Here is a 15,387-nt window from a genome sequence, read left to right as displayed (position 1 = left end):
TATATATATATATATGTATTTATATATATATATATATTTATATATATATATATATATACAATGCATGCATATATACATACATACATACATACATATATATGTATACACATACATATGCACACACATATACACACATACATTGAGAGTGAGAGAAAGAAACATAGATAACAGCAGATAGATATAGATAGATTAGATATTGAAGCAAACATATAAGACTAAGTAAGAATGATTCAAAGTCTTCGGATTATTCCTTTATTTTTCTATTGTTGTCTCAAGGGGAGGAATTTTATTTGTTGATTCTATGAGTTGATGCTTGCTGACAATATTGGTCTTCTTCCTTCATGTCGTTTTGATTCCGGCTAAAATTGGTTCTTTGGGAATAAGAAAATCGAATGCTTTTGAGTAGCTGTGCTGACTGTAGATATTGTTGGTAACCTTTGTTTAGGAAAGGTAGGCGAGGGCAGGGAATAAGAATGGAGAAATCGATGCTGGTAAATTGATACTTTAATTCTTTCAGAAAATAGAAAAAAAAAAAAAAGAAATAATGCGAAAAGAGCAGCAAATGCCAAGTTAACAAAAATGTTATCAAATGATATTTCTATTTTAAAAGCAGAGCCGCAGGTTCAATTCAACAATGCGAATGTGACTCATCTGATTATATTTCTGGTATTTCTCTTATTCAGAACATAGAATTATTGATGTTTATCGTTGTCGTTGGTGTTGTATAGCCCCAGGCTAGTTTTGATCGAGTAGAACTATGGTTAAATAGTAACCATCCCAACACTTTTGCTCAGATATTATGTCTCCGACATGAGTCTCTAACGTGTTCCTTTTGTGATTTATGAGTCTGTAGGGCGTGATTCAAGGGAGACCGGTTGCTGTTTCTAGCACATTGACCGCCTTGCGGTTCCTTCATTGCATTAAAGAAGCTTATTCATTCATGGGTTCTTATTATTTGCTGTTATCACAGACTGGGTTACATTACTCTTAAACATTTAAATCTGTCTAGTTCGGCAGAACGGCGTACTTCAGTGCTCCGCAAAATTATTGCAGTGTGTGTTATAGAATACAGATGAGCGTCAAATTATATAGGCGATGGGTGAAATTATATTAAGCAATATTCGTAACCACTTTAACATGGCTGTCTGTTCGGGTGGACTCTACTGCAATTTCATAATACCAAGAGGACATCTCTTCTAGCTGGTTAACGATGCATCCGATAAAATTGCGAGCCGGGAAGCGAACTTCTACTACCTCCTTGCGACGGGGCTAGTAGACCAGTCCTGGTTTCGGGCTATTTCTGCCACTCCTCAGTACTGGACACCTCGTCTGCCGGAAATGATAGCAGTTCGCTTCTGCAAGCAATATATATAACATTTCAAGTAAACTCCTCACAGTCGCTGATTTTGCGCTAGTTTTAAAATCTCTCTAAGAGTTCAACGCAGTAGATGTACTGACAAGTAATATTCGCAGCCACTTTAACATAGCTGTCCGTTCGAACGGACACTACGGGAAATTTTTTTAACTCCAAGAGGTCATTTCTTCTAGCTGATTAACGATGCACAGCTGCATCCGATAAAATTGCATTTTTGCTTGTTGCCAAATCAGCGACTGCGTGCTCGCATGAAATAAATATATTGCGTGCAGAAGCGAGCTGCTATCATCTCTAGTAGACGACGTGTCTAGTACTGAGGAATGGCAGAAATAGCCCGAAACCAGGACTGGTGTACTGGTCCCGTCATAAGAAGATGGTAGGGATTCGCTCCCCTACTTGCAATTTAATCGAATGTAGGTGAAATTACATAAGAAACAGGGTAAATTACTTAGATTGTAAGTGATATTATGTAGGTTATGGTGAAATTTCCTGTACTTGCTAATGACAACAGCACAACTTAAGTTCTTATCAACTCAGTTACAGTTTTCACTTGCAACGATCAATTCTCGTAGTTAATTAACTTAATCACTTCTCGAGAACGCATTTTATGTAGGAACGTAAAATCATATGCGTATGTGTAACTGTGTACATAGTACTTTCTACAAGTTCACTTACATGAGAGCATGCACATCCTGCATCTTCAGTTCATACCATGCATATCCACTTGCATTTGGCGCTATCATAATTGGTATGTTCATTCTTATACCCGTACAAGTTCCTTGTAAGCACCCTCAAACTTACACGTACATTCCATCGGTATCTTTATCAATTCACTGCCAAGTACATGTACTACACACACGGACACACACACACACACACACACACATACATACATGCGTATGTGTACATCTTCGATAAGTATGTAGAACTCGGTGTTCATGTATTTGTCATTCTTAGTCTTTATCTATGTTGGCACTCCGTTGCTTATGACGTTGAGGGTTCCAGTTGATCCGATCAAGGGAACAGCCTGCTTGTGAAATTAACGTGCAAGTGACTGAGTATTCCACAGACACGTGTACCCTTAACGTAGTTCTCGGGGATATTCAGCGTGACACAGTGTGACAAGGCTGACCCTTTTGCATTACAGGCACAACAGAAACAGGAAGAAAGAGTGAAAGAAAGTTGTGGTGAAAGAGTACAGCAGGTTTCGCCACCATCCCTGCCAGAGCCTCAGGTGTTTTCACTCAATAAACACTCACAACGCCCGGTCTGGGAATCGAAACCGCGATCCTATGACCGCGGGTCCGCTGCCCTAACCACTAGGCCATTGCGCCTCCACAGTCTTTATGTATATGTCTATAATATTCTACATCTCTATAATATTCATTCCCATTGGGTAGATATGTAACATTCAGTTATTTTTTTAGTATATCAGTCATATACTTCATATACGTTTACAGTTTTCTTGGTATCGAAAAGGAAGCCTCATATTATATGTATGCTATATAATAGAAAATATTACGAAACTCATTTGTTGATCAGTAGAGAATTTACCCTATATTATTTCAGTTAAATTGTTAATTCTGTGCAATGCCATTGAAGAGGGTCTCACCAAGCCTGAATCCTGCTCTGATAATGGAATATATTCAAAAGGAATACATACCTATACAAGTGTCATTAATTTTAGTAAATCCATTGTGACAACCACACTCGAAACTGCCTTCAGTATCTGTACAGGTCTGAGAACACGAGTTCAATGAGCCATCTTTACATTCGTCAATGTCTGAGAAAATAAAAAAAAGAGAAAAATGTTATTTAAATAATTTGACTTTCATAACCTAAAGATACATATTACACTAAAAAATACAAAGATATGTATGTATATATATAGAAACGTATGGTGTTTTATATTTGTTAAAACTCACTAGTATCACTGTAGTGTGAATTATAGTCTGAGATGTTGTCCAGACAAGTGGCTATGAAATAGGTTTTGTCTATAAATCTTCCATCGACCGACTTCCGAAAATATGCTCTCGACATATTTAATTATTTTAGTCTTTTTAAAAAATGTTTTTCCTTTCTTTCTCTTTATTTATATACTAGCAGAGATACCGGGCTTTTGCTCGTGTCACATGGAAATGTAGAATTAGACTTTTCTTTTATATTTTCACTAATGAACTTGAATAGCTATGAATCGAATTTCATCAAAATTGCAGATGAAGAATTTTAATGAGGGTCCTTTCCCTCTTTACACACCCTAACAAAAATTATAATCATGACATATTCATCCCATACTACTCATCATTATGGCCAGATTCCAAAATCCAAATCTTATGAAACCTATTCAAAGGTTTTTGCTCATGAAAAATAGAGCACATGGAGCTCTAAAATGTGGGAGTTAAGGCCACTATTGTGGTGGTGGTGGTCGTGGGGTTCTTAAAGTCAACCAGAAAAGTTGAATTGTTGAGAATCTTTTTTAACTTGAGTTTTTTTGTTCTTGGCCTATTGTTCAAATTTCTTTGAAATCGGAAATGTATGAATTTCACTGGACTTTTAAAAGAGAACAAATCTACAGGAAAAAAAGAGACGAATGATCACAGTAAGCAGTTAGCTACCCTACCCTCGTCGTTACTACTCCCCAGTGTAGGATTCCTCATCATACAGGTGACGAGCACAACCGTAAGATGCATTACGGATCTAAAGCAATTGGAAGGGCGTGACCCATCTGAAGTAAACATTAACACCTGTGTGAATTGAGGGCTAAGGGGAAATGAAAGTGTCACCTCTGGAGTTTGCCAATGATCACTATGCCGATAGGTAACTGTAGAAAATAAATTTGCTATCTACAAATCTCTTTGAAAAACCAGTCACTTATCTGGGAAGGCCTTGAAATCAATGTTACTATCTGGGGACTATCTCTGACCCAGTGATAATAAAAAGACTCAAAGGAAGTCTGCAACCAAATAACTTTACTCAAAATAACACTTTTCAACTGAATCAGTGGAGGCAAAGATGCCTCTGCTTTACTTGACAATTTATGCACCACATTGCAGAAGTCACAATCTAAGTATATCTGAAAGCAAACTGTTATAGTGTTGTACCATCGAATTACAAATGACACTCATCTTGTATGCTCGGGTGTCTCTACATCTTCCAAGAGTACGATTGTATTCGTCTTGGCTTAGGAAAAATGACTAAATTGTTGGGGTAAGCCCCCTTTAAGGGGTCTTACTAACTTATAAAAGGTTTAAATTTTAGAAATATTACTTCATTTATGTCTAATATCTATGGTTAAAATTTCATCAACAGCAAGAATAAATGAATTTTCATGGGATTTATGGCCTCATTTATGCCCCTCACTTTCAAAGATATACTGCATTACATCTATCCTTATGCATAGAATATAATTTCCAAATTTCATAATGATCAATTCAGTACTTTTGATCTAGTTTAGGATCATTAAAAAAGGACAAAAATTTGGGAGTTAAGGCTCCCCATTAGGGGATATTAGAATCCTCATGAGAAGCGGAAATTTTGGGAATACTTCTTGATGTGTGTCAATTACCTATGGTTGAAATTTCATCTACATAGAAAATTTATGAATTTCCATGGAGGGTTCTTCCCCCTTTAGCCACTTCAAATTAAAACCAAACATACTGCATTATACTCGCCCTTATGCATTGGATCTAAGATCCAAATATCATAAGGATCCATTTGTGGAGTTGAGATTTGTTTTATTATCCTCGTGTAGTACTCTGGACAAGTGTTTCTTTCCTACTCTAGTCTTGTGAATGTGATTTAGTTGATGGAAAATGAACGTGTGAGTGTGTGTGTGTGTGTGTGTGTGTGTGTGTGTGTGTGTGTGTGTGTGTGTGTGTGTGTGTGTGTGTGTGTGTGTGTGTGTGTGTGTGTGTGTGTGTGTGTGTGTGTGTGTACATGTGTGTTCATAGTCTCCTTACTTAGCAACTAAGTTAGAGCAGACGTTAAAACAGTGCTGAGATCGATATGATTGACAAAAATCTATCGGAAGTACGCCACTATGGCCGCAATCCAAATGTTGAAACCAGTAAAAGTACTTCTGAACAGAACTTTACACGCTCGCACGCACACACACACTAACACGTACGTCCACAGTTGCCAAGAGCTCGCTTCGTTGCTGCTAACAAAAATAAAAGATGACAACCGAAGCCGCCCCACTTAAGTCTACGAATTTTCAAGTCGCACTCTCTCATACTAACCACCACCTCCCTCTCTAATTGTTTCCAAACAAATGGTCTTTTATTTCACTTATAATAAAGCAAATCGTTATCAGCTGGACTGTCAAACATATTTGATGTTTGTCAAGTTGAGGCATGCACGGGAGACGGGACGATTTAAGTGAGGATATTGCTAGGAATCTTCATAAATATTTAGAAAATCTAGTCTCTCGTTGACAGAAAAGTGTTTGCTAAGCAGCATGTCTAGGTCAGGAAACATGTAATGTTATGTAACAAATTTAATTTAGATATAAGGAATATGATAAATAGCTTTCATTTTGATGCAAGAGACACATAGAAACTAAGAACTAATTACTGGTAAGCAAATACAAAACGGATACCCCCACACGCATACATACACGCTCACTCTTTCATGTGCTAATGTGTTTCTAAGCAGTCTTGCATGTATCAGTGTATGTATGTATGCATGTATGTACGTACGGCGTATGTGTGTACGTATAACTATATGGATGTTTATGTACGAGTTTATGTATCTGCATATGCATGCATGTATGTATGTACGTATAAATATATATAAGAGTTTATGTATATGCGAGTATATACGTACGTATAAATATATTTAAGAGTGTATATGCGTTTGTATGTATATACGTATAAATGTATGTATGAAAATGCATGCGAGTATGTATTTATGTGTGTATGTATATATGTATGTGTACGTATAAATATGTGTATTTATAAATGTGTTTGTATGTATGTATGCAGGTATGTATGTATGTATGTATGTATGTATGTACGTATCTGCGTTTGTATCTGTGTTCTTACGTATGCATGCATTAATGTATGGATATTTATGTATGAGTGTATGTATATGCTTATGAATGTATGAACGTGTGTATGTACATGTTTCAAAAATCTGTCTAACTATCTATCAATGCATGCATACATATTTATATACACACATTAATCTGTAAACAGATGGATATACACGCGCGCGCGACACACACACTCAACGTGCATTTATGCCTGTTCAATATACATACACATGGATATGTTTAATGAAGACTGCACAGTCAAAACTGTGATGGATGTGTATTAACGCACGCGCTCATAAGCATAGGCCTCTTTGTGTACGTCATATCAGCGTTGACAGCATAAAAGTTGGGAGTTGGTAACTGTGGTTATTGTCATACATGATTAGATATTCGCTTCAATGTGGGTGTTGCTTATTCAATTCGATTAACGTCGGTTACTTGGAGGTCTCGATCTCTCAACTGTATAGTTTATTTGACGTCATTCGGTATGCTAGGATAGCCGAAGGAAATTGCAAGCATTATTAAATATATGGCCGATAACAAACGACTGAAGGGGTCAATCACATAGCACTTGTTCAATCAAGCATACTCTGGTGTGTGGTTGGGTGATAAGAAGCTTGCTTCCCAACAACATGGTTCCGGGTTCAGTCTCACTACCTAGCACTTTGAGCAAGTGTCTGATATTATAGCCTCGAGCCCACCAAAGACTTCTGAGTGGTTCCTTTCAATTTCCGTCTACCAAATCCACTCACAAGGCTTCGTTCGGCCCAAGGTTATGATAAAAGACACTTGTCCAATGTGCCACGCGATAAGACTGAGACCGGAATCATGTGGCTGGGAAGCTAATTTCAGACTACACAGGTACGCCGAGTAAATGTTACGTGCAAATGAAATTGTTACATGAACTTAGTCATACATTTTGGGCAAGATTACTGATGATCGTATCTGCCTCAGTTTTTCACTGGTATTTTAATTCGCTGGCCTGAAAAAAAGTGAAAAGTAAAATTGACCTCCCCAGGAGCTAAATTCAGAATTTAAAAGGCTACACTTAAATATATCTATTCCTGCAAATAAAGATAGAAACTCTACATGGTTGATCTGTTTGCTAGAAAAAAACCTCAGTTAAATCACTCTGAAACGACGCCTCCCTACTTTAAAATGTTTGTTGGTTCAATATTCTTTATCTTAGTTGTACTGAATCAGAACTGATAAAACAGCAGTGGTTACACTGACGATTACTTCTACGCAGGCAGCAACAACAACGAGAAGTAAGGTAAAGAACGAACAAAACAGAGTCACTATTTGGTTGCAAAACTTGCTAGAAATAGCAACAAATTTCCCTTCGAATTGAATATCTTTAAAAAAAAATGCCTTGAACATATTGAATAATGTAGTCCTGGATACATTATGCCTGAAATAAAAATCGGAAGGGACATGGTTTAAACGCCGTTATTGATATATCTGCTAGGGTTAGAAATGACCAGTAGAATGGTCAACACACATCAATAACAACTAAAGCAATGTATAGATAGAATACTTACTTTGACAGGTGCCGTTGTTATTCCAGTAACCTTTTCCACAGACACAGGTGTAATTTCCTAATGTGTCCTGGCACGTCTGACCGGCGTTGCATACATACTCGCCGATACTACACTCATCAATGTTCTGGTCACATTTATCTCCGCTCCACCCTGGGTCACAGCTACAACCGTATACATAATGACATGAGCCCATCTTACAATCACAAGAATACTCACAATCTTCGCCGTAATGGTATCCGTCGCATTCTGTAGTGAAGAAGTTATGAAGATATATATAATTTTTGCCTGAGGAAACGAACACGTGTATTAATATTCCCCCTTAGAATCCATGGATCTTGCAAATCATATTCATATCCCTTAGATGGAGAATACAACAATTAAAGCATGAGGAATGGAGAAACGTACGTATGCATTAAAGGTGTTACGAATTTTCATCAAAAGTTCTTATTACTATATTTGTGTGTGTGTGTGTGTGTAATAATAACCCTTTCTATTATAGGTACAAGGCATGGAATTTGGTAAGAGGGCTAGTCCATTACATCACCCCCGTTGCCCAACTGATACTTATTTTGTCGAACCCGAAAATATGAGATGCAAAATCGGAGAAAATTGTACTTGGAACTAGCGGTATTTCGTCCGGCATACTAACAATTCTGCTGGCTCGCCGCCTTAGTACAAATATTGATTTCAAATTTTGGCACCAGGCCAGCAATTCAGAGAAGCAGGTAAGTCAATTACATCGACTGGTCAACTGGAAATTCTTTTATCAACCCCGAAAAGATGAAAAGGGAAGTCAATCTCGGCAGAATATGAACACAGAACGTAAGGACGGAAAAAAATGCCGCTAAGCATTTTTCACGGTGCAGTAATGATTCTACCAGCTTGCCGCCTTACCTTAGCACAAAAATAAAAAATAATAATTGTTTCAAATTCTGGCTACAGGCCAGTAATTGTCAAGGGTAGGATTTAGTTGATACCATCAACTCTCAGTACTAGATTGTTTATTGAATCCGGTGGGAAACTGACTTTGGTCGGATTTTGAATTCAGAATGTTGAGAGCTGGAAAAAATACCGGAAAGCAATGTTTCTTATGCTCTTACGATTCTACCAATCTGCAGCGGCACATGATCAAACTGGTCTTGCAAGAAGCCACGAAAGTTCCTAAATAGAATATATTAAGTAACTGCAAAATATTTAGAAATTGTGAAGGAACAAAACATATTCCAGTGTATGGTTTTCCAGTCTTAGCCAAGAAAGAATATATCGGAATATAACAGAGTTGGGACTTACATTGCCTGTTGTAAGTTATGATACCGACAAAAAAGAAGTGACTTAGTTGTAATGTCCCCGGGAATAATAAAGGCACGTTTTATGTAGGGTATGTAACAAACAGGAAGACCAAGGCTAATCGACTAGATATTGTTATCGAGAAGCAACTGGAATGAAAATGTCTCCTCGTCGACAGATCAATCCCAGCCAAAATAATGTATCTCTAATAAAAAGTAAAACATTCTACAAATATAAGATTGGGAAATATAGATATGCATAAATGCGGGACTGATAACAGATATAACAATAATGGATACCTTAAGAAGGCTTTAAAAACAGAAAAGAAAAGAAAACGCAGATAAATAACAAAACCTCGTTACTTATAAAAAAAAACGAAGGAAATTGGAAACATAAAATTTTCTGGCAAGTCTTCTGTCTCCCTTGCAAAAAGGAACGGCACAGCCATCGGAAGATGAGTTTACGTTTCTAATAAGATGTGTAATTTATAGCGCTGTATTAGTATACTTACTGGTGCAGATCAAACCAGTTTGATCGAGCTTAAAACCTGGATCACACGAACACTTAAAGTTACCATCGTTTCCTGCTTGACAATATTGCGAGCAGTTGGCCGTTTTACAAGGGTCAACATCTGGAAATAAGACAGTGAAATGTGAAAATTAGTTAATTAATGAGATTTTGTTATCAGGTTGTATCATTTGCAGGATAAAATTCAAATTAAACCCTGGCAACACAGACATATTTAATAATTATCTCAAGTTAACGTCACATATATCTGGAGGGGGATATGTGCAGCGTTGAAAATATCCTTATGAAATGGGGAGAAATAACACATAATCAATATAATTAAAGTATAGGGCAGTTAATGATCATAACATGTGACTAATATATACATATATAACAAAAACTTAGTCGTCACTTGCAAGTGAATATCACTTGGCAATTTGTACCTTGCTTTCGCTAATTATTTAGATGCCTATGTAGTCGTGAGCAGATATAAATATTCTTTATGCCCCTCATCCTTGACCCTCTGGAATATGGAGAATGTGAAAGTTCTACAAAATGGAGTATGTGACAGCTCTGGAATATGGAGAATGTGACCGCAGTAACAGTGGAGAGGGCCGCACTAACAGCCGGCTGCTGCTCGTTTACAGCTGAGAAAAGTGGGGCAACGTGAAATAAAGTGCTTTACGCAAGGAGATATGCTACCCGGTCTAAGAATCGAAACCACGACCTAACGATCATATGCCTAACACTCTAGCCATTGAACCATGCGCTCTACTAAAAGTATCCAACGGCGGGGTTGAACTGGATGACAGATTAAGTCTACGAAAGGTACCTTAAAAACAGGATCTCCCTTTGCAACATGTTAAATTTGCCGATAAAATTTCATACTCAAGGTTCTAGTCGACCCAAAGCTATGATTATTGTGAGATCGAACACTAAAGTTCATGCTTTCGAAGCAGAATTCTTAACATAATACAGTCATATCTGCGTCCATTTTATTTTTCTTATTTTAATGAGTCCCCAAAACCGAAATGCAAAGTTCACATGTAATTTATGAATGCTCTCTTTGTCTTGCCATCAAACTTCCTTATAGTAATATCATGTATCATCTGTTAATGTTGTTTATACTAAAATAGGCGAGAGTGACCTACACTAGTGGTAAAATTGTGTAGGGCGGATTATTTTTATTACAAGTTGGGTTGCCAGCTCTTCATAGAATGTTTGTGGGATTTGTTAAGAGAGTACGTAGAGTTTTATTCATTTCCTGTGCTATATTAAAATCGAAGTCATTGCTGATAAAGCGACAGGTCATGCGTGATATTTTCATATAAACTTATTACAGAGACCATGGTAGTTCTAACTAATTGAGGGGATAGGCTGCTTGAACTAAAAAAACTGGGATGGAGAGGTCTCTATTTTTATCCACTTACTGTCGCCTTTGTAATTAAGTTCATCAAGGTCACAGTTTGGCCTCAGTGAAGGCTATCAGTGGTGATACATTATACTCTATGGTCTGTTCATGCAATTCAACGCCATAAACTCCCTGTTTTATTTAGTAACGCTCAGAAATGTATAATCTAATTTTTATTTTTCCGCTTTCACTACTTTTTAATATCGAACATTCAAAACCTTCTTTACGTATAGCCTGGAGAGTGACACAGCAATTTTATTCAATGTACCTAATGCAGAAATGAAAGCAATTTGTAGGCATCGAAAGAAGCAGTAAGTAATTACAGTAATACCTCACTTTACGAGGGCCCGCTTTACGAGACACAGGGTTTACGAGTTTTATTTTTCAAGCACAAGATTCAAATGTTGACGTAAGTGCATAAGTTTCTACTACCATAACAAATGCTTCTGAGTGTTACCGAGAAATTTATAGAGCGCGAAAAAAATGTTTCTTCTAAACAAGCAATTCGAGATTTTATTTTTAAAGAAGCTTACAAATCTGTCTACGGGTGCTTGTGAATAGGTGATTGCGTCTACAAGTGATGGTACGCACGAGTGTAGTGCAAATGAAAGTGATTCAGAAAACGATTATAATAATACTATTTTTTCATCATAAATGATCTTGACATTCTTTTTACTTTACATAAAACATTCTTTACATTCTACTGTTGTTTTGTTGCCATTTATTTACTAGTATCATAAATTTTGCAAGCACAATATTTTTCTGGGAACGAATTACAATTTATAACATTTGCTACTATGGGAAATTATTACTTTGCTTTACAAGTTTTCATTTTACGAGCTACCCCCGGGAACAAATTACTGTACTTGATTTGCTAGAAATAGTAGCTAAATCGTGCTAAATGTACACAATTCCATCTCATATATAAGAAGTGTTCCATAATGTATTACATAGATATACTATCTGAAAATTAAATGTGATTGTCATGGTTTACCCAGCTGGCGCATTTCAGGTTAAACAACTTCTAGTCAGGCACCACCAACTTCCATCGAGACATAGCAGCGGCGGCAGCAAGCAACAACAACAACAACAACAACGGCACCGGCAGCAACAATAGCAACAACAACAACACCAACAGCAGCAGCAGCATTAATAGCCGACTGCTATTCATTTTTATCGCCTCCAGAAAGAGCCATAAAATAGTCTATAAAGTCGACCATAAATTACAAACCCATCCCTCTCTTTGTTGCTGTTGTTGGCTGTGACGTTGGTGTTTAACCCCAGGTCAGCACCATTTAACCAGATCTATAAGAAAAGATATTCCAGCCGTGACTGTCTCGTGTATTGTATTTGTGTTGGAAAACTCAGAACCCTCATTATTCAATGTCGCCTTCTTTTTAAAGACATCGAGATATGATTAGATTTGACTGCTATGTCTTGCAGTTAAGCGCGCCAACTCGTTTTGACACGTATTATTTTTGGTAGATTTAAGGCAGTGAACAGGCAGAATTATTAGCATCCAAGACAAAATACTTAACAGAAATTTGATTCGTCTTTCCGTTCTGAGTTCAAATTCCGCCGAAGTCGACTTTGCCTTTCAGCCTTTCGAGATCGATAAAATATGTATCAGTTGAGCACTGGGGTCGATGTGTAATCGACTGGTCTCCTCCCACAAAATTCCATGCCTGGTGCTTGTCGTAGAAAGGATTATTTCTGGTAGATCTAAGGCGGTAAGCTGGCAGAATCATTAGCATGCCGGACAGAATGCTTAGCAGTTTTTCATCCGTTTTTACGTTCTGTGCTCAAATTCCGCCAAGGTCGACTTTACTTTTCATCCTTTCAGAGTCGATAAAATAAGCAACAATCAAGTACTGGGGTCGATGTAATCGTATTTCCCTTACCCTCAAAAACTCCTGGCTCTGTAGATAAGGTGGTGAGCTAGCAGAATCGTTAGTACGCCGGGCAAAATGCTTGGCAGCATTTCTTCTATCTCTTTATGTTCTGAGTTCAAATACTACCGAGATCAGCTTTACCTTTCATCCTTTCGGGTCGATAAAATAAGTATCAGTCGAGCACTGGCATCGATGTAATCGATTAACCCCCTCCCTTAAAATTGTTCTCGTTGGGCCAAAATTTGAACCAATCATTCCTGGTAGATCCGCCTACTGTCTCTTGCAGGTGAAGTATCCATCCAGATGCTTTCTCATCAGCTCACTACTTCCATAAATATGTTAGAGGTAGCCTTATCTAAATTGCTTATTTCCAGTGTGTCTTATGCCTCTTTTCTGTCGGTGGGTTTTGTTATATATAATGGCGAGGGAGGTGTGGCCAAAGGTATATAGAGGACAGTAGTTTATTTGGTCGTCGCAAAAGAGTGGAGAAAAAGATTGAATAATTAATGAGAACGCGTCTTAAAGAAGTTTATGGCGATTTCTTTTTAAGTATGAATTCTGAAAGAAAATCAAAGCAATTAGAATATTTAAAGATATAAAATATATAAATTATATCACATACACACACACACAGGTAATTTCAGATGATTAATTGATTGATATGTGAAAAATTAATATAGTTGATAGTTTGATAGTTGATATATAAAACAATGGGGAAAAAGAGATTAAAGATGCAAGCGAATACTTTGTAAGCACACCGCTGAGATCAAACTTGGCTAACTAAATCGTCCTGTGAAAGCCATTGTAATTCATGTCGGCTGTAAAGTTACTTTTCGCTGTTTGTCCGGTTTGCAAAGACAAGGTTTAAACATTAAATAAATTTTGTACAAGGTCACAGTTTAGGAGAAAAAAGGCAATGAATGGAGAATTATACACTCTTCTTTCTTTAAAGAATGTGTAATTCTCCATCCTTTGTATTCTAATGTGTATATATGTATATATACGCACACACATACTCATGGGCTGGTAGTACAATTCCCCTCCCATCTGTTCGTGTACGTGATGTTGACATGCCAGAAAAATGGTGAAAAGTCGATGTGCAAACGATTCTGCCTCCTCACTGCTTTGCAGTAGAGATTAATAATAGTTTCAAATTTTTTACACAATGCCAGCAGTTTCATGGGGAGGAAGTAAGTCAATTACATCGGCCCCAGTGTTCCAGCTTGTACTTATTTTATCGATCTGGAAAAGTAGAAGGTGATGTCGATCTCGGCGAAATTGGAACTCGGAACCTAAAAGCGGATGAAATGCTGGCACGTATTTTGCACGGAGTGCTAACGACTCTGTTACCTCACCGTCTTACTGTAGGGATTAACAATATTTCTATTTTGGATGAGTCAGTTTCTTGCTACACTGAGTTTCGCCTGTGGGTGCACAGAATCTTCAGGCAAGTTACGATATATAATATGAAGTCATTCTACAGTTTGGGGCCTCATAGTGATCAATGGTTTCATCTTGGATGAGATTCTTCACACTGACATCATATTATGGAGCTGAATATATAAACCAATGTTTAGGGGTAGTGTGTTGAGGTCGAGGTTCTTCCAATAGGGGAGGGAAAGTTGGTTTGTTTTTAGTGCTTTTTTATTGTTATTTTCGATACTTTGTTGATTTTGTGTCGATTAGTATAATGGTTTTAGATGCATTTCGACTGTGTGGCACCTTGGGCCTTCAACTATAGCACCGGTTTGACCAAAGTCTTGTGAGTGGATTTCGTAGACGGAAACTGGAAGAAGCCCGTCATGTATAAATATATACACATACATACGTACACACACACAAATATATATATATATGGATATATATATATATAATTGTGAGATCCAAGGATCTAGGTGTAGGAGGTTAGTAAACTTTAAGCAGTTTGTGGTTGGTATAAAAAACAACTTTCAAGGTCAATAATAGTTTATTGACGTAGAAAATTGTTTGGCTCTTCTCATATCGATGTTCGATACGTTCATTTTTTTTTTTTATATATATATTTCACGGTTAGCAATTAGGGTTGCTATGAATGCAAATAACAATAAAAATTGAGGGAATTGAGCGGATAAAAAACTGGCTGCATATGTTTCTAGCTAGCAGATCTTCGGAAGTAATAATTACTGAACGAGTGGTACTCCACTATCTTTTCATTAGGCCGAAGATACCTAAGTCATATGAAGGTTACATTGTTATAAAATTCCAAATTGTCTCGCCGGAGATATGATTTTAAAATTATTAGTTCCGGGGATCTGCTGGCTAGGAAACATAAAATTTTACCCACCCCATTCTCTTATATATAT

General features: G+C 37.2%; 1 protein-coding gene across 1 annotated transcript in view; it reads right to left on the bottom strand.

Moving 5' to 3' along the window:
- The window catches only part of LOC106879239 (mucin-like protein), a 77,172-nt gene that overhangs the window by 27,171 nt on the left and 34,614 nt on the right, over positions 1–15,387 (bottom strand). The window contains exons 21-24 of the mRNA XM_052974115.1: positions 9,747–9,866; positions 7,949–8,194; positions 3,039–3,158; positions 314–510 (exon numbers count right to left, since the gene is read on the bottom strand). Of these exons, the coding sequence (XP_052830075.1) occupies positions 314–510; positions 3,039–3,158; positions 7,949–8,194; positions 9,747–9,866 (683 nt within the window). The remainder of the gene's footprint in view (positions 1–313; positions 511–3,038; positions 3,159–7,948; positions 8,195–9,746; positions 9,867–15,387) is intronic.

Source organism: Octopus bimaculoides, chromosome 17 (assembly GCF_001194135.2).
Source record: "Octopus bimaculoides isolate UCB-OBI-ISO-001 chromosome 17, ASM119413v2, whole genome shotgun sequence".
Classification (NCBI taxonomy): domain Eukaryota; kingdom Metazoa; phylum Mollusca; class Cephalopoda; order Octopoda; family Octopodidae; genus Octopus; species Octopus bimaculoides.
This window is presented reverse-complemented; position numbering and strand designations above follow the sequence as displayed.